This window comes from Gossypium arboreum, chromosome 11, assembly GCF_025698485.1.
Source record: "Gossypium arboreum isolate Shixiya-1 chromosome 11, ASM2569848v2, whole genome shotgun sequence".
Classification (NCBI taxonomy): domain Eukaryota; kingdom Viridiplantae; phylum Streptophyta; class Magnoliopsida; order Malvales; family Malvaceae; genus Gossypium; species Gossypium arboreum.
The window spans coordinates 75,797,169-75,817,330 of NC_069080.1; the positions used below are offsets into that span (position 1 = coordinate 75,797,169).

General features: G+C 31.8%; 1 protein-coding gene across 1 annotated transcript; it reads right to left on the reverse strand.

Annotated features, from left to right (window-relative positions):
* Positions 1–7,644: 7,644 nt before the first annotated feature.
* LOC108486168 (cellulose synthase A catalytic subunit 2 [UDP-forming]) lies at positions 7,645–15,313 on the reverse strand. Its single transcript, XM_017790052.2, has 14 exons — positions 14,610–15,313; positions 13,276–13,471; positions 12,966–13,192; positions 12,729–12,831; positions 12,467–12,647; positions 12,036–12,302; positions 11,546–11,891; positions 11,239–11,376; positions 10,586–10,711; positions 10,287–10,499; positions 9,929–10,205; positions 9,660–9,856; positions 9,217–9,567; positions 7,645–8,768 (listed from the first exon to the last, which is right to left on the reverse strand). Exons 1-14 carry the CDS (start codon positions 14,688–14,690, stop codon positions 8,184–8,186), a joined length of 3,288 nt encoding a protein of 1,095 aa, XP_017645541.1. The 5' UTR covers positions 14,691–15,313; the 3' UTR covers positions 7,645–8,183.
* Between the last annotated feature and the right edge of the window lie 4,849 nt (positions 15,314–20,162).

Sequence of the window (20,162 nt, forward strand, 5' to 3'; positions counted from 1 at the left end):
TAAGGATCAAATTGTGAAAAATGAATTTTTCAAAATAAATATTAAGGAATGATAATAAGAGGTCGCTAAAGAATAAATATGAAGTTGAATCTAGATTTGACTAGATAGATTGTAAAAAATGAGCATTTTGAATATTAGGGCTGAAAAGAAATCTAAATGTAAAGGAAAACAATTATGTTTGGTTGTTGGTATGTCTTTATTGAATGAGAAACTAATGTTATTTTCGTAATTGAATTTGTTATATGCAATTAACAACAACATTGGAATGTCGAGGAATAAAGATGAATTGAACGATGGATAATGGTTTTGGTTTGTCCTCTCATAACTTGACTTCAATTTATATTTAAATAAGTGATTAATTATAATAAAATATTACTGATATCGAACTCAATTCAAGGTATGTATAAATTTCGTCAATTGAATCGATTGGATCACATCTAAAACGTGTATATTTATGTTTGTGACTATAAGATTGCATTGAAATAATGTCATGTTAATTTAACTATGGTGTGTTTCAGTGATTGTTAATAATAAATAACTTTGTTCCTGTTTATATATAAATAAGTGTATATTGATTGTTTATAAATAGTAAATTGTTGTGACAAGTTTTACTTTGTTTGGAAGTAATATGATAAGATTGTAAGTATTATATGAATTGATGGTTGTTACTATACGATGTGGATAACTGATGAGGTCGACATTATGATATTAATCTTATTCTATTATGTTTTAAAATTGAATATTAATTGACAGAATCATGCCCCAGTAAGAAGTGATATGACAATAAGTACGCACGAGATATTTAAGTAAAGATGGTGTAATTTGATTGAGTATAAGTGATGAAAATTATAAACGACATATGGTATAATTGTATTTGACTTTAAATGTTATTATGCATTAATAATTTAAGTATGATTTAAATGATATGATTATCAGTAAATGTTATTAAATTATAAGATTAAAATGTAAGATTGTGATGTTATTCTCTTTGTAATGTGATTTGATTATAATGGTAAAGGAAAATACCCTATTAACGATGTTGGATAGAGTCATGGGTATAGTTGACATGCTATAGGGTTTGTTTTGATAGGTGGGAGATCTAACGTTGAGTGCATATAATATTTTGGTAGTTCTCTAATACCGTGAGGGTCGAGAACGTATCACTAGCTCAAATTCCTTGAAGGTACAAGCGTATTCTAGTGTAGTTGGTAGGATTAGTGCATTTATGCTTGACTAGCAGTTCGATGCATATATTGGTGTGTTGGTGGTTTGATCTGTGTATTCGTCCTCAAATCCAAGTCAGTTAATAGGGACAGTAATAATAAAACAAATATGAATTATACATAGTAAATGATCATGTTATAAACATGAATGTTGAGATTATTAGTGTTATGAGAAATGAGATGCTAATTCTCTAAGGGTGCATCGATATTACTAATAGTTAAAAATATAAAGCGAATGTCCCGAGGTGTTTTAAGAATTGGATAACATGGAATCTTATGTGATTGTAAGATTAATGCAAAGCTGATAATATAAGATTCAATGATTTCTATCTATGTTGCTTAATTAGGTTGCAATACATATAATTATATATATTCATTTCAAATTATGTTAGCATTACTGAGTATTTAATACTCAACGTACGATTATATTTGTTTTTGTGTGCAAGTCTCGAACAATTTAGTAGATCAAAATCGTAAAGCATCCAAGGTCAGTAACTTAACTCAGCTAGGATCAAGTTTGTACTTCTTTCGTATGTAATTTATAATTAATGGCATGTACCTAGATTGAGTCTTGTCTTTAAGAGCCACTTTGCATGACTTGGTAGTTTTGGCATCAATCATGTCTTCAAGTATTTTAAAGCTAAGTTTGGTTAGCTAAATTTTGATGTTAATATAGTTTGGCTTGTTTGATGACTTGTTCAATTATGCTTAGTGTTGATGCATGAATGGTGTAAATTGTATGTGTAGGTGCATCTAGAATGGACAATTTGATGAATGATGAATTGGTATAATGTTGGTATAAGAAAAATGTGTTAGGGACTTCTTTCAAGAGTGTTTGGAAGTGATACATAGGTAACTTGACCATTTGGTCTCAAGACAATGGAAACATGTCTCGAGACACTCTAAAAAAATTTTTAAAAAAAGTTGTGCATTTTTTAATTTAGGTCTCGAGACATACAATGTCATGTTTTAGGACAAGTGACCTTTCATCTCAAGACAAGTACACATCGAACCTAAAATAGTGTTGACGTGTTCTTAGGTTTTGAGACAAGAACCTCATTTCTCGAGCCACCCAAACATTGAAGTTAAATTAGGAAAACAGGAAACGTGCGTCTCGAGACCAATCCCGAGACATGAAGAGCCTAGACTAAAGACTTATACCACAACATCTCGAGACATATCATCATCAAAGAAAAAAATACTTAAATAGAGAAGTTCTGTCTTGAGACACACTATTGGATTTTGATATTGTTTGGATTCGAGTCCCGACTCTTTTTTTGACCTTTATAACCTGAGACTTGATAAATGAGATATTATATATCTTTAATTCATGTTTTTGGATATGAATAATGATTGATTTGATTTGAATGATAATTACATAATGAATTTGAAATGTTGCACTAAGTTAGTCAAGGTTGCTTCTGCGATCGAATGTGACCTCGATCCAAAGAATTAGACAGACTTGACCCGATCCGATTCTCCAAGTATGTTTCTCCAAGTGATATGATCTTTATTGATAAACTAGATATATTCCACGATCTTAGCTCAACCCAAAAATATGGTTCAAAAAATTGCCAATCCTTAAATATGGAAAGTCATTGTCTATTGCAGTGGTAAAGGAAGTGAGCACTTTCTTAAGCACATATCAGTCATTCCATATTTTTCAACAACATATTTGCAAGTTAAAGATGAATAAAATAAAGCTCCAATTTTTTTTTCTTGATTTCTTGCTTGGATATCAATTTCTTGCTTCTATTATTTCTAACCCTATATAGAGGTTGAAAACAAAATATAATCGATGGAGGTTGAAAATCATGTTAAAATATAGTCCTGCACAATGAGGTATCAATACCTAAAGGAAGGTATTGATACTTTTGTGTTAGGTATCCATATGTCAAGAATATGTATGGAAATTTTAGCCCTTTAGAAACGACTATGGCTAGTGACATAAGGGCAAGTACAAATACTTAGCCACTAAAATGCTTGAAAAATATTTAAAATACTTTGAAATCATTTTGGATTGACTTAAAATATTTAAAACATATCAAATCATTTTATTAAAAATATTTTTAATATTTAAAATTTTAAGAATGTTTAATGAGATTTTCAATAATACTTCCTCTAAATGACTTAATGACAAATGTGTAAAATATATTTTAAATATCGTTATATAAAAGCTTTATAAATCAAAGCTAATATTAACTTCAACGAAAGGCATGACTCATGTAACACCCCGTACCCGAGACCGTTGCCGGAGTCAGACACGAGGGGTTCGCAGACTTAAATCACTTATTGCACAGTCCATTTTAAATTTCCAGACGAGCTGGCTAACTGCGTCACTGTTACCTTAAAAATCATATCTCGAGTTCCAAAAGTCGAAAACCAATTCCGTAAATTTTTCCTGAAACTAGACTCATATATCCATCTAAAAATTTTTTTCTAGAATTTTTAGTTGAGCCAATTAGTACAGTTTATTAGTTAAAGTCTCCCCTGTTTCAGGGTTCAACCACACTGACCTTCAGGCATTACGACTTGGATATCTCCCTGTACAGGGATTCAATACTGATGCCGTTTGTTTCTATAGAAACTAGACTCGAAAAGGAATCTGTACATATATGGAACAACTTCTAATTATCTCTGGTTAATTTATAATGAATTTCCAAAGTCGGAACAGGGAATCCAGAAACCGTCCTGACCCTGTTTCGCGAAAACTTAAATATCTCCTAATATACTGTTCATATGATCATTTCGTTACTTTCCTATGAAAATAGATTCATCAATGTTTGATTACATAATTTATTCACTATTTAATTCCATTCCTACTATTTTTAGTGATTTTTCACATCCACGTCACTGCTGCTATCAGCATCCATTTTTAAGGTAGACTTTACCTATTACATAGTTTCCATGCCTCTTAATGAACATATACATTCAAGATGACTATAACATTATGCTCAAAACGTATATAAGCCATTTTCGCATGGCTATCCAAAGTTTTACATACCAAAGTTCAAACAAAACATAATAGCCTATACATGCCGAAATGTTCTCTTAGACCAACTAAGAAGAAGATACCAAAAAGTTGCAAGCTGGTGTGATGACTTCGACGATGGTCCCGAGCACACAAAATGGATCAAAGGAACCTAAACAAGTGACAAATAAACACACCGAATGAGTATATAACTCAGTAAGTCATAAGCATTACACTACTGTCCATTTATAAAATATCATAAAAGAAATCAAATAATGCAAGATTAGGTACTCCATCCATACCGACTATGCCATAATTTCACGCACATTTATGATTACATGCTCTCAACTAGCCAAGCCTCCATTGACATCTCGTATGATATTCGATATGATATTTGATGCATCTCCACACATCATTTTATTTTCATTTAGATTATACTAATAATAGCATTTCATCTACTCCACAATAATATTATGTTCCTACTTCAAATATAATCACCACATAGGTTCAAGACTTACCAAGCTCAGTTCCAAATATAAACATAACATCTATTCCTTATGAACTCAAAATATCTACTCGTTCCGCTGTCTATGATCTACTCGATAAAGTCGTACACTTAACGTTAATGATTATTCAAAATATACAGTAAGTCCGCACACTTAGTGCTTAATATTCAAACTCGCACACTTAGTGCTATACAATTCAAACTCGCACACTTAGTGCTATACAATTAAACTCGCACACTTAGTGCCAATCTCATTATAGTAAACGTTTATACCCGCACACTTAGTGCCAAAATCAGCAACTCAATACATCTCACTTCTTTTTTTACACTCGATAAATTTTGTCACTTCATGCGTTATATATCATTCCATTCGCATAAGTACATAGGTATTATGATTATTTATATCAATACAAAATATATGCTTAATAACTTACCTTGTGTTGGGTAAAACGGTTCTAACTCGGCTACTCGATGTTCTTTCCTTTGCCTTTGCTTGATTCTCCTCCTTTAACTTCTTGAGCTTAATCAACAAATTAACTAGTTTAACCGTCTTGCTAAATATTTATATCAAAATATTAATGATTTCATATCATAGGAGATACATGACTAATTCTTATCTTCCTACCATATGTTTTTGAGCTATTCGACTAATAACCATATGCTATCGCCCTACTATCAATAATCCAATCACACATGCATATATATATATATATGGCCGAATGTGCAAAGCTTAGACTCAACATCACCTATGCTCTTAATTTGATGGCCGAATATGCATACATATATATATGATATCAACTATACTATCATCTTTAATTCATCTAAACACAAAATTTCATCTCATGAACACTTGACTGAATTCTTCTTAATCTAGCATGGCTTCACATATATTTGTAACATCCTACAAATCCACATATACCACATTTCTACATAAATTTTCTTTTACTTTTCCACTACTTCCATTCACAACATCAAAAGCACCATACACATGTATCATTACAAAGCTTCACACTTAGCATGCAAATGACATCAACACAAGTCCACCTTAGCCGAAACTTAACTCATCTTCATGCCTCATCACCACAACATCAAACATCAACCAAGAAGACAACACCCATGGCCGAATATCATCTCCATCCCATAGCAAAGATTTAAACCATGGGCTAGGTAGAACTCAAACTAACAACTAAAAACGTGCATGAATCTCATGGACAACATCAAACATACCTTAGTCTAGCAAACTACCATAGCTGATTTTCTCAAGCTCTTCCCCCTTCTTCTTAGAACATTCGCCAAGGAAAAAAAATGTGAAAGGATGGACACTTTTTTTTCCTTTTGTTTTCATCATATTCCTTTTTTTTTCATTATTTTATTCTTTCTAACATAACCACTAACCCAACATGTTTGCAACATGTTTCCACTCATAGCATGGCCGGCCACCATGCTTAAATTTTGGGTAAATTGACATGCAAACCCATCATTTTTACAACATGCATTAATAGACCACTTTATATTTGCCTAGCACATTTCTAAATTTTCTCACATAAGTCCTATTTGATAAAATTCACTTACAATTAACAAAATCCAAACATGAAATTTTCACACATGCATATGTACATATAATGAGCATCAACTATGACGGTTAATTTTTTTTTTTTTATGACCCGGTTTAGTGGTCCCGAAACCACTTTCCGACTAGGGTCAATTTAGGGCTGTCACAACTCATGTAGAGCACAAATCAACACCTTGAACATTTATCTAATAAGCTCGAGATTCTTTATAAGCAGATTAAGATGCTTGAAAAATGCAAGACTAAAGTGCTAAGTTATCAATTTAATGTTCTTGTCAAGAGGCAATAATTCTCTCTTTGCATCTTTGTCATAAAAGGGAGAATAGAAGTAAGGGAGAGCTAAAGCCGAGTTGCAACTTTGGTTTGTTCTTGTGATTGGCTTGTTTATTCGCTTTTGTGGTGATTTTGATTTGCTAGATATTGACCTTTTGACATTTAGTTGGATGCTGGAGTTGATTGATGGTTTTGTTAAGGAAGAGCATTCTTTTTTATAAAAGTATCAATATCAAAATGACACTCAAACTTTGAAGGAATTTGATCAAATACATTTTTATTGATACTTTGCAAAAAGCATCGATGTCTCAAGAAAAATTATTGATACCTTTTTCATTATTGATATCAAAATAGCTTAGTGACTTTGAAGGAATTTGAGTAAACATGTTTTTATCGATGCTTTGCAAACAGTATCGATACCTACAAAATATTATTGATACATTTTTTGGTATCAATATAAAAATGGCATTCAATGTAAAATTTGTATAAATTCATGTTGGTGACTGATGATGGCGGAAGACAGTAGTAATGACGATGATCTAATAGATTCTAAAAAAACATTAGAGGGAAAGTTGGAGAAAATCAAATATATATATATATAATTTAATATAAAATATTATTTTGACATTTCAAAAAACTATAAAATAAAATATTTTAAATACTTTAATATAATTTAATATAAAATTTTATTTAAATATTTGATATTAAATTATTATTTTATAGAAAATATTATTTTTTAATATTAAATTAATGTGGGAAATGCATTAAAATATTAAAAGGAATATTCATCATTCCACCAACTGTGCAGTAAAATTTAAAAGAATTATGAATAGTAAGAATTGAATTTAATAATAATAATAATAATAAGCCAGGTTGATTGAACAGTCACGTCGATGGATTTACAACAAATTGCTGTCGATCTAGAAATACATATCCATAAATTTATTGTTGGCTTCTTATCTCAATGTAACTTGTGAACCGTAACTATCCTGTATTCTATATCTACCTATAAATCAATCTGACCCGATTATTATTACCATGAATAAACACGTTACAAGATCTAAGCAGAATGTTGTGTATACAGTCATAAATAAAACATGAATTATTACCACGAAACAAATACATTATATGTATTGGTAGATGAGGAACAAATTGTCATGTAACATTCATAACTTTCAATTTATAAACGTGTACATTGGACCAACTCCAGAGTCCAGAATAGAATAGAATAGAATAGAAGATAAATGGTAATAAATTTTGAGACAGCCTATATCCAATCCCCTCCCCACATTGGCAAGGAATTAATAAATACCTTAAAACTTTAGGAATACATACCCCCCAAAAATACACGGGAACCCAAAGGAACCTAAAACAATGAAAATATAATAAAAGAATTAATAGAAAAAGAACTCTGTAAAAAACCAAATAACAAAGGTGACATCCCCCACCCCCTCTAATTATATCTACACAAGCCAAGCCACCTACCCAAAATTTGCTGCTTTGCCCATAACCTAAAGAAGCAATGCATTCAGCTCAGGATACCACAAATACCTTATGCAACAACTCCCAACTCAACCACCATGGCAAATGAGATTATAACTCCAGAGCCAATGCTGCTGCTTCTTTATTCTCTCTAATCTCCTAGTCATCACAATTCAGCCCGCAAACCTCTAGTACAGGTCCATCTTTTGAGACAAATGGGTTTATTCGTACCCACATAAGAGTCAAGATTGAGGCCAGCAGAATAGACCATACCAGAATAATGGTTGGCATCCTGTCTTGTTTCCCAAGCAAACCCTTGAGGAAGGGGTAAAGGTGGATAATAACCCAGAAGGCGAAGAATAGTCGCCCAAACAATGGGCCCCAAGAATCATACCCATTATTGATGGCATCTGAGATTCCGACCACGACACCAATAATGTTTATGACCAATAACGTGGTAGGAGGGATAAGCAAGGATGTCCACTTGAAGAGGTAAAGCTCGGAAAATTCACCGTCATCTGCTGCTTTAGAGGTTACAGTGAAGCTTGTACTGACCCCAGCCAGAACCTTTAGTAAACCTTGAAAGAGGGCAAAAAGATGTGATGATACACCTCCAATCACCCAGAACTGCTCATTCCTCCACCAGTCATCAATTCCAACGCCACCCCACTGCATCTCAAGAATACCAGTTGCAGCAATTGATATGAAGAGTGCCATGAATATTAGACTGGCATAATTACTAATCTGCAAATGAAATCCAGGAATTCCATGTTAGACAAGATCCTAGTCAATACGAAACTAAAAATCAACAGTGTATGACTTGGGGTGCGCCGTAATCCACCATTAACAAAGAAACTAATGTTTAAGCAACATGATTCTCTTTCCCGAGGCTACAAAGTTAAACATTACTAAAGAAAAAGTGAAATTCATATGAAAAATAAACCACTGGAAAGATATAGTTCAATATCATCTAAATCACGATATAATTATAAGGTTGACCAATTGGTAACTCAACTCATCTACAGCTTCAATTACGATTCTGGCATGGACATACAGAAATTTCAACTTTCAACTTTCAAACAGATCTCACTGTTGTGATATCAATTCAAAATGAGTCAACAGGAATAAAGTTCACTCTGAAAGCTAGATTAAATTCTAGAACAGAGCATAAAGCAAGACCATTAGTTCTTACCTCAGGAACAATAAACTTCCCAGTAAGGAGACAGATAGCTGGAAGGGTACAGTAAACAAGCAATGGAATTGAGGTCCATGGATATACAACTGAGTTTATGTATGAAAATCGTTCCAACCATTTCAATCCACCCCCATATCCATACCAAATGGGACAATGTCTGCTCAAGAAAATTTCGACAGATCCAAGAGCCCAACGAAGAACTTGGTGTAGACGATCTGAGAGATTAATAGGAGCCGAACCCTTAAAAGCAGGTCTTTTAGGTATGCAGTACACAGATCGCCAGCCATGACAGTGCATCTTGAATCCTGTCAGGATATCCTCAGTAACAGAACCATAAATCCAGCCAACCTGATTTGCAAGTTGAAAATTGAATGATTATGAGATATTAACAAATTATAACTTGCCTATATTAGTATTCAGATTGATTTTGGTTTACTTACTTCCTTTCCCCATTCTGTTTTATCTTCATAACCACAACTTATGACTTGGATTGCTTCGCTAAGTAATGATGCAGGGCTCGCATTTTGAGGAATTCCACCATCCTCCAGAAGAGTGGAAGCCACAAACACAGGAGACTGCCCAAACTTCTTCTCCAATTTAATTTGTGAAGCTTCAGATGACTTCAAAGTGTTTGACTCTGACAGTGTCACGCACATAAATTCCAGTTTAGTGTGTTAAAATAAATAAAAGGCTGTAAGTGAACCCTTACCTGAAATTCCTTCTTCTATGTTTTCAAGAGCATGTATCTGCTTTGAAGCTTCCCTTTGCTTAGACTTCTTCGTCTTGTCTTTCTTTTGCTTTGTTTTCTTGTTCTTTCTAGAATAACAGCAGAGGCAGCAGCACCATTTTGGCAAACAATTGCAGGTCTTGCCAGGAGGCTTCTTGGTAACAGGTGCATCAAAACCATAAAGTGCTTGCCTTCTGAAAACACATCCTGTTCCGACATAAATAGGTCCTTGTATGCCATCTAATCCTTTCATGTTGATCTGATTTAGATTTAAGAGATTAGGCTTTGAAAGATAAAAGAAAATAACAGATAATTGATAGGGAAAATGAAATAAACTTACATCAAAGAACACAACATTTCGGTTTGAGTATCTATCATGCCGATCAATTCCATCAAATCTTTGAGGAAACTGCACATAACAGACTTTCTTCCCTGAAGTGGGGTCCATCATGAAACACATTGCTTCTCTTAGTGCTTTGCTATTATTAATATAATGATCGCAATCAACGTTCAGAAGATAAGGAGCATTTGAGAGGACTGCTGAGACTCGTATCTTCAACATAAACAATGAAGTACATAAGCTTGAAACCAAGTTTTAACTGCCAAAACAGTATGAAAAATAAAGAACATGTGCCTTACCAAAGAATTCATGGCCCCCGCCTTTTTATGGTGTTCAAACCCTGGCCTCTTCTCACGAGAAACATAAACTAGATGAGGTAACTCATTTCCTTCCACATCGCGCACACCACTATGACCTAGGAAAACCTGTCAGGAAACTAATTTCGTCAAGTGCTGAAAATAAGAACATCAATGAACTTATGAGATATAATAGTACCGCTAAATCCAAATAGCAAGGTTCAAGGAGCTCAAAGTCCATACAAATGCTGTCTCAGGATTACAGTATATCAAACAAATAATCTATCTCAAAACTAAACATTCTAAAATACACAATAAAAATGAGGTAGGATTAGCAAACAGCCATGCTGTAGGAGGCACCAAAAATTAATCTAGTCTTAAATCATGAACAACTATCACAAATAAAATAAATAAACCTATTTTCCCAACCAATTATTGATGAGCAAGTCTCTCCCACATGCATGGCCACAAGAAACAAATCAAATAAATAGTTAAGGTAACAAAGAATGATGCATTTTGTCAAGAAATGTGTCTATCCTAAAGGTGGTGTTTTCTCTACAGTAAAGTTCCTCCATAATGCTTCAATTGCTCTCCATAACAAACACTTCAAAATAAAATAATAATAATAAGGCAAGTCAGATGCAACACTATCTCACCTGAATCATGCCAGGATGGTCACGAACACAGTTTCCAGGCCATGGAGTTCCATCCTGCATTGTCCAACCATCCTCGGGAACCTTCTGTGCTGCAGATACCAGTCCATTTATTCTAACTTTAAATTCTTCATATTCTCTCTGTCCAATCAAACAATGTATTCAAATAAATTAATCATTGTTATCAAAAGAAAAAATCACAATTCCTAAATTCAACCTCAGATTGATTAGAAATTGCAAGGATTTTTAGAACTTTAAATAAAATAACTTAAATAGAATACATCTTAAAATGCATTACAAGAAAGCATACCTTCATTGCTCGCCTTTCCCTGACAAAAGCTGGATGAACCTTGTTTTTTAGGTAGTCTATCTTTTGAGAAAAATACCACTCTGGAGCACGGGGCTCAATATTGAACTTTTTACAGAAAGGAACCCATTTCCTAGCAAATTCAGATGTCTCAGAGAGAGCTTCAAATGTGAGCATGGCAGCACCATCATCTGATACATAGCATGCGACTTTATCGACAGGATAATCAACAGCAAGGATGGACAAAACTGTATTTGCAGTGATTAGTGGAGGTTCTTTCATTGGATCCACTGTACTCACAAAAACGTCAATACTAGCTAATTCTGATAATTTCCCTTCTTTCTCATACCTGAGCATAAAGGTCAAATTAGCAAGTGGCACCATATTCATAATAGCATGAAGGAACATTAAGCATGGAGGCAGAAATCTGAATTCATGACAAATATTCATATAGAAACATAAAACATAGTAAGTTGCGGGCACTACTACAAACCTCAGAGACAGCCGATCAAGGTATGTTTCACGCTCTATAGGGTACCATTTCGGGAATTGATCCAGAATCCACGAAACAGCAAACCATATTTCACATATTACAGATGTCAACCACAAGCCATAAGCATCCCTAACTGGATGCAGAAGTCGATAGTGAAAAAAGAGGCCAAGAATTGCAAGACGGATTATGATAATCATTCTGTAAGGATTTATCTTGCTTGAAGGAATGGGTAGCTTCCTTGAAAGTGGTTGCCTGCCTTCATCCATCCTGAAAACAAAAACAATTTTTTTTAAATAATAATAGAACAATAATAGATACAAGCAAAATGTACAATTCGGCAGAATTTTGGAAACAAATCTGCCTAAAAGGCTGTCAGTGATTACAAACAGTAGTAACAAAAATCAAATCATATGCTTTAAACAATCACTTACATTGGCAAATCAGCATCATCCAGCTCCTCTCCATTTCCACCATCATTCCCCCCTTCGTGCTTAACCACCTGAAGTTTTTCATTCTGCCGTTTCTTCCACTCCTCCATCCGATCCTTCCATGCAACACTTCCATAACCATATACTGCTATATCTTTCTTAGGAACCATTGGTCTTGGTTGCACTGCAGCAGTGGAAACAGTAAGGTCCAAGACTGGAGAGAATTAATTCACATTTGGTAACAAGCAGAAGGATAATGACTTACAAGGTACAGCTGGATCAGTATAAGGCATTGGATGAACTCTATTTCCATGACCCATAAATGGGGGTACAATGAGAGCATGATGATCAGCAGAAATCTCCGAATGCTAAAACAATAAAAATATTGTTATAATGCAACTACTGTTTGTGTAGAGCAGTGTAAGAACTAAGAACACAGAGCATCCATAATTTGGAACTCTTACATATAAATATAAACAGGGAGAAGAGAACGGAGACTCACCTCCTCACCATAGGTCAAGAGAGGAATTTGGGAGCCAGGTGGAAAAGAATCTATTTCTGAATGTGCAGGCAATCCAGAGCCATTAGGGTGGAAACCACGGCCAGTGTTAAGGTGCCCACCGAGCATAGCCTCAGCAACTTGTTGAGGATCCAAAGCATCATAGTCGAATTCATTGTCCAGGTCATCTATGTCATCTTCTTCCTCATCACCTTCAACCCTAGGACTGCCTGCAGCTCACATCACTAGTTAGGGACACTCATAAGTCATTTGGAATGCCAATGTAGCTCATACATTGCAATAACACTTTCACCTTTGATTCGTTTATATCTGGTTTTGCACTGCGGGCAAGCTTGGTTTCCTTCTCTTCTCTCATACTCATAGCAGGGTCTGCACACAGGGAAAGCACATTCGTTGCAGGCAACAAAGGGCTCCCCATCCACTGTAATCTCAATCTCATCCCCACAGATCTGACACGTTTGCCCACTCAATTCTTTCACAGACTTTATCTGATAAGAACAACAACCACAAAGAGTGTACCATCAGTACCTGATTATGAAATGCCAGAACAACAAATCCAGTGCAAACTAAAGCAGTGGTGAAAGTTCTATTTGCACAGTCCTGAAGGAGAACAATTCTCACAGAATTTAACAAATGCCTAAATGTACTAGAAGCTAACCCAGTAATTACATCAAACCTTGACCAGTTACCAATTAGAACTACCAACATTTTCATTTCAACTTAATATGTTTTGATGAAGGCAATATTTTGCAAACAAAAATAGAATTGCAGACATAAGGAATTTATTTTCTTCACATCTTAGTTAATTTTTTTCTGGTTATCAACACAGTGGTTCACAAAAACAGCTTCCGTTCTTATTTCCTCCTTTGTGAGAGCATTGCAACTTGCAAGTTCAAATAGCTTATTAAATCATAAATACATAAGGAACTTGAACGCTACATTAAAAACTGTATAAGCTAATTCATTGAAGATTTAAATCAATATTGCCAAAAAAAAAAAAAGCAGAGCTTAGTTCAGCATTATGACAAAATTCAAATCATCCATGTCTTAAGTTCCAAAAGATTTGGAAGAGTTCAACAATTTAACGAGACCAATATGTACGGCAGAATCAGAATCATATGCTTTCTTCCAGTTTGTGCCAAATTCCCAGAATCTAAAATGAAGGAACAGCAAATCTTAAATGCAAGAAAGAAATCTGAACCAGACCTAAAAACATCACAAATCATATAGTTAACAACCAAAAAAAACGAACTTCACCTAAAACGAAATGTAATGGAAACGCCTATTAACCAAGCACCACTAAGACAACTCTATTTTTATACTCCCATGACGAAAAACCCAAAACCCCAAAGAAACTCAAATGATTCAGGGGTTTAAGGCTCAAAATGGAACAAAAAGGTATAAAATTTTGTAAATCTGGCCTAAAAAACAAGTTACATTTCTAGTGAAATCCTGATCAGAGAAATGAAATTACTCGCAATTTCGTGCAATACACAGAAAGAAATACGAAAACCCATTTCATGAAACAGCAAAATTAGCAAGTGAGTATTCCTCAAATAACAAAAAAGAAGTAAAAAAAATAAACAGAAGCTCTTTTTTTTTTAGATTTCGTTACAAGTATCTTACTCTTGCATTTTCATCTGCGTTTATCAAAACAAATTCATTTCTGTTGTGAGAACCAGCAATGAGTCGGCCTCCAGTGTCCATAGCCGATTATAGCAATAAGAAACAATCCAACTCTGAAAACCCTCGGTCTCTTCTTCAGTACTGAATGAGGTCAAGTCTCAGTACCACCAATTTCCTCGAAAAGATCCAAAATTGGTCCTTTCACTTCCCATAACAAGAAAGAGTAATCGCAGCTCCACCACAAAAGTGTACCCTCCGGTGGTATTATAATAATGTAATAAGATAATCGAAAAGGGGGAAAAGGAACAAACAAAGGGAAATGGGTTTTGGATTGAGAAGCAAGCCAAGTCTGCTTGGAAACCTGGCTGGTTCGGTCGCAATTTCAGAGAAAGAGAATAAAAGAAAAATGGAAAGTTTTAGAGAGAGAAAGTAGTGATGAAAGTGTTGAAAATGAGGACGCGTAACGAAGGAGAAGATAACAAGTAGAAGAGGAAGCACTTCTAATAGATAGAGAAAAATAATAAACCCAAAAAGAAAAAAAAGAAAAAAGGACTGTTGAGTGTTGTTGGCTATGGGGAAAGAATTTAGATCTGGAAGCCGGGGTCTAAGTGTTTTTTTTTTTTGAACCTTTCTTTCTTGAGTTTTTTCTTTTCCTGAGATTTTCTCTCTTTTTTTTTAAGAATATTTTGGATTTTCTTAATCAATTATTTGATAAAATTAATTTATTTGTTTAGTAATTATTATTACCAAAAGAATAATATTTTTTAGAAAACCAAAGAACATTTTTATTTTTATTTATTAATGGTATTCCATTCTTTATTTCTAAAAATTAATCCAGAGGTTGACCTCTTAAATTTTTCAAAAATAAAAATTATTTAGTAAATATTTGAATATTTCGTTACTTAAGTTGTTCCTTCTATATTAATACAATTTGTTTGCGTTGATTTGATATTAATCGTCAATGCGATGTTAACATATAGTAATCTTTTAACATGACATATAGTAGACATAAATTAAAAAACTAAAAATTTTAAATGCATTTAAATATTTGTCAGGTTAATTAAAAATTAAAATATATAAATTAATAACAATATTTGTTTTTACATTAAGAACAAACCTAAATAAATGGTTGTCCAGATATACTTAAATCTAAATATAATTTTAGTAAAATTATATTTTTTATAAAGTATCAATTTTAAGTTATTATTTAAAATATATATATAATGTAAATTTATAAGAAAAATATAAAATATATACCATTAAAAATATATAAAAGCTTATAATATTTTGAAAAATATATAAAATACAATATATAATATACAAATAAAAAATTAAGATTTTATAAATATATATATAAATATATAAAAGAACTAAAAAGAACATCTAGCATGAATTTGGTTAAACAGTTATTCATGTGCATTTAAATTAGACAACCATTTGTCTAACTTATTTTTATGTAAATTTTTTATATCTATTATTAATTTATATATTTTACTTTTATATATTTTAATTTCAAAATAATTATAAACAAATATTTTATAAAAATTAAAAACATATAAACTTACTAAAGTACATCAAAATGAACTTAGACAAATAATTGTCTAAATTCAAATGTACTTAGACAACCATTTGTTTAGGTTCATTTCTAATGAAAAAAAAGTTTTATTTTTATTAATTTATATATTTTTAATTTTTTTTTAAATTATGTTCATCATGTGTCATACTGATAAATTGTCATGTGTCACCATCAGATTTGTCATCAGTGTCACATCCACACAAACTTACAGTGTTAATGCGAAGATATCAATTTCAGTGATGAAATACAAGTTTAAGTACCAACTAGATAAAAAAACTCAAATACTAATTAAATACTTTTTGACAAATTAGAGGGTAAACTACGTATTAACCCTTTTACTAATCAAAAGTTTGATCCTCTGTGCTAAAAATGATGGATACACAAACTTGAATTGATAATTAGTTTGTTGCATATAAATAATTTATGGTGTAATTAGATTAATTTCTTAATTTTAATAAAATTGATCATCAAATTTTGGTAAATTAAAATAAAAAATATTTTTAAAATTTTCATAAAGTGGAGGATGAAAATTATAATTTCATGCAAAAGGAAATTGACAACAACACCGTTTGAATTGTTTTCTAAAAAATATCAACATTTTTAAAGTTTCAATTTTAACAATATAAGATTTATTGTTTTTCTTTTAGGTTTAATACTTCAATGAGAGAAATCATATAATTGACACAGACAAATAGCCATGATCTTTTAAGCTTTGAAGGATATAAATTTTTGTGGGAAAAAACAAGAATTGCCTCACATAAATGCTAAAGAAAAATCAAAATTACAGCTCACAGCATTTTGAATGCTGTTGGAACATAAATGTTTCCCTGTCCTCATTAATGTCCAGAAAAGTTGAAATGGAAACACAATCAGAAATGTAAAATTAATAATAAGAGATTTGGTATTGAGATCATCTCATCTCAACTGGTCCTAAAACCACCACAATCACACCTTAGCCGACAAAACCAAAAATCTTATGTTTTAGGGGATCATAAATGTGAAATTCAAAACAAAAGTAACTTTTAGTGGGGACGCCACCCACATCAAATAATTTTCGTTCTTGATTGGCTTCTAGTCTGCCTTCTCACACCACATGTGCTAATATGCTGTCGGTGGAGCAATTGGCCTCCTCTTTTTGTGTTGCTTTGCCATTTATTTTTATTTTGTATGGTAATTTATAAAAGCTTTAAGATGGTGTTATAAATAAATGTTTTAAAACTACGTACGTTTTAAATAATAAAAAACAAAAGTTTGGATTCAAAATGATTTCTTTTTATGAAAATAATGCTAAATTTATATATTATTTTTACTTTTTAAAAATATAAATTTATGTTTCTAAATTAAAATTTTAACATAAAATATGGTATGATAATTACTCATCTTATCCCTAACAAAAATTTGATCTTTATTCATAGAAAGAATAGAGCATATTTTGTAACTACTTATTTCTTTTTAAAGCACTCATAATAAAAAATTTAATCACTATTTTTATTTACGAAAATAGAATACATTTTATAATCAACTTCACTCATAAAAATAAAATGTATTTCAAAATCAATTATTTATTTCTCTAAAAACCCTCGTAACAAAAAGATAAATCATCGTCATCTATAATAGATGCTTAGTTTCAACAAAATGAAACTAATAAATTTGATTTAACCTAAAATTTAATCTTTTATGATTGTACCGTGAATATGCGTTACCTGTAAGAAAACTTCACACTAATCTATTTAAGCTTGGGGAAAAACCAACCTTTTTTGAATGGGAGTGGTTTGTGGTGGTGTTACAACTTTAATTTCTTTTTCCCAATAGTAACATGACATTTGTAAAATTGATAGGTACAAAGCCCTTTGCTTAATGTCTTTAATCTATAATTGTAATAATAATTGGAAATTATTGCATGATCCAAAGTAAAAGAAAAAGAAAAAGTGGAAGTTTTAATTATATATAAAATAAAATAATAAAGAATAGGGGCCATGTGGTATGGTGTTAGAAACATGGCATCTGGGAATGCATGTGAAGGATGGGGTCCCCAGGAGACACTTGACCTTGTTTTTGCCCTTAATTCAAGTTTGGGTCCACACTCCACAGTGATTTCTTTTTCTATTTTCTTTTATTTGGTAAAATTTGACCTCAAAATGAAGGTACACAGCTGGCAACAGTGATTGCTTGGATGGAAAGTGGAAAAGTTGAATTGTAAACCACATACTCTAATCTCTCTTCTTTCTTTTTCTATAAGAAAAGAAAAAAATGCATAATTTTCTTGCTTTTCTTTACATCTAATCTATAAATTCTTTTATTTTTTAGATTTAATAATTGGGCAAAAAAAATAATAAGATAACGGAGCCCATGGAGAAGAAGCAAATGAATGGAAACAAGACAAAAATGAAGAGATAGCTGCAAATCAAAAGGTAGAGGCTGGGTCGCTGTTCTCCTAACAGATTTGATTTGTCTTTTCATTTTGATTTTTCAACACAAAACAAGCTCTCTGAATGTTAGTAATCCTTTTTATTTTCAAAAGAAGGCATATCATCACTAAAGCAACATTACACAGAAAGAATAAGAAAGATATCCAATAACTCATCCAATTTGTCTTCACATTTGGTATATATTAATATAATTTATCCATATTTTTAAATATTATATATGTTAAATATATAATCTCAAATAAATAAATATCAATTATATTCATATATATGTATTTATATATATATTAATTTTAAAATTATTAATTATTTTCAACCAACTTAAATAATTATATTTTATTTTTAAATAAAATTATAAAATTAAAAATAATTAAGATAAAAATATTAAAATTAATTTAAAATTTTAAAATCTTATATCAAACCATATGCTTCAATACACACTATTATAGATCGAAATGCATTGGTACAACCTGTACTAACTAAAATTTTAATTGAAATAAAAATTAGAATTTATCGTTTTAGTATACTACCAAAATGAGTCATTTCCATCGGTGCGAAATTGACTTCATTGTGAACAAGGCTTTAGCATCTAGCATCGAAAGCCAAAACCCCTAGTAAAGAAAGTAACAAAATGTTAACAGAAATAAAAACCACATAAAAAAAAAGTCCAAGCTAAATAAAGCAAGCTTCAATCGCACGCCTAGCAAAGCGAGATAATTTTCTTGTAAAGCAAAAAAATAAAAATTTTAAAGGTCAGGGTGATTTGTGATATTTATAACAATAAGCAGTTTATCAAATTATAAATATGATTTCAACTAGATGGGTCCTTGTCATTCCTAGATTTCAACAAAATAACATTATCTGTTATTTTCGTACCACGAATTGTTTTGAATGTGGGCTCAAACGATACGAATCAAACATAAAACCAGAAATGGTTTTCCCTTATTTTTAGTGTAAAAGTAAAATTTCTTCTCAATAGAAACTGTTAGAATTGTTATTTAGGAAAATAAATTTAGTACTTAGAGGATAAACTCTCACTAGAAGTCAATTTTAATAGGAAAACGTATTCCTAGCCTAACTAGGAGTAGGTGGGGCGACAACCCTAGTTAAACAAACTAGGGTTTGTCCTCCTTCTCTTAAATATGAGGGACTTTTGGGCCACACACATATTAAGTCTAATTACAAGTATTTCTTAGATTTTTAACCCAGTATTTTATAATTTGATCCAACTTGATATTTATTTTTCTATTTCCCAAAATAAACATCTCAAATAAATTAAATTCCTAATTAAATAATTTTCACCATCCAATTATAATTTCATTAAGATCATGACGACTTTACTGTAAAAGAATTTATAAGAAAATATAGTTAATATTTTTACATTCAACAGATTTACTATAACCAGATAATTTATTTTTATTTTTGAACTTCATTTAACTCAAAAACTATAAATTCATATCCATGTCATTTTCAATTTCATTTAGAGAAAACCATATTCATTTCCAAACGTTTCTCATTTCTCCATTCTTACCATTTATACTTATTTATGTT

Excerpts from the sequence above, each read along its gene's own strand:
- LOC108486168 (XM_017790052.2), bottom strand. The coding sequence starts at position 14,690 with ATGGACACTGGAGGCCGACTCATTGCTGGTTCTCACAACAGAAATGAA. Across the intron at positions 13,472-14,609 it reads ACGCAGATGAAAATGCAAGA|ATAAAGTCTGTGAAAGAATT; the intron begins GTAAGATACTTG and ends TGTTCTTATCAG. Across the intron at positions 12,832-12,965 it reads TCTTGACCTATGGTGAGGAG|CATTCGGAGATTTCTGCTGA; the intron begins GTGAGTCTCCGT and ends TTATTGTTTTAG.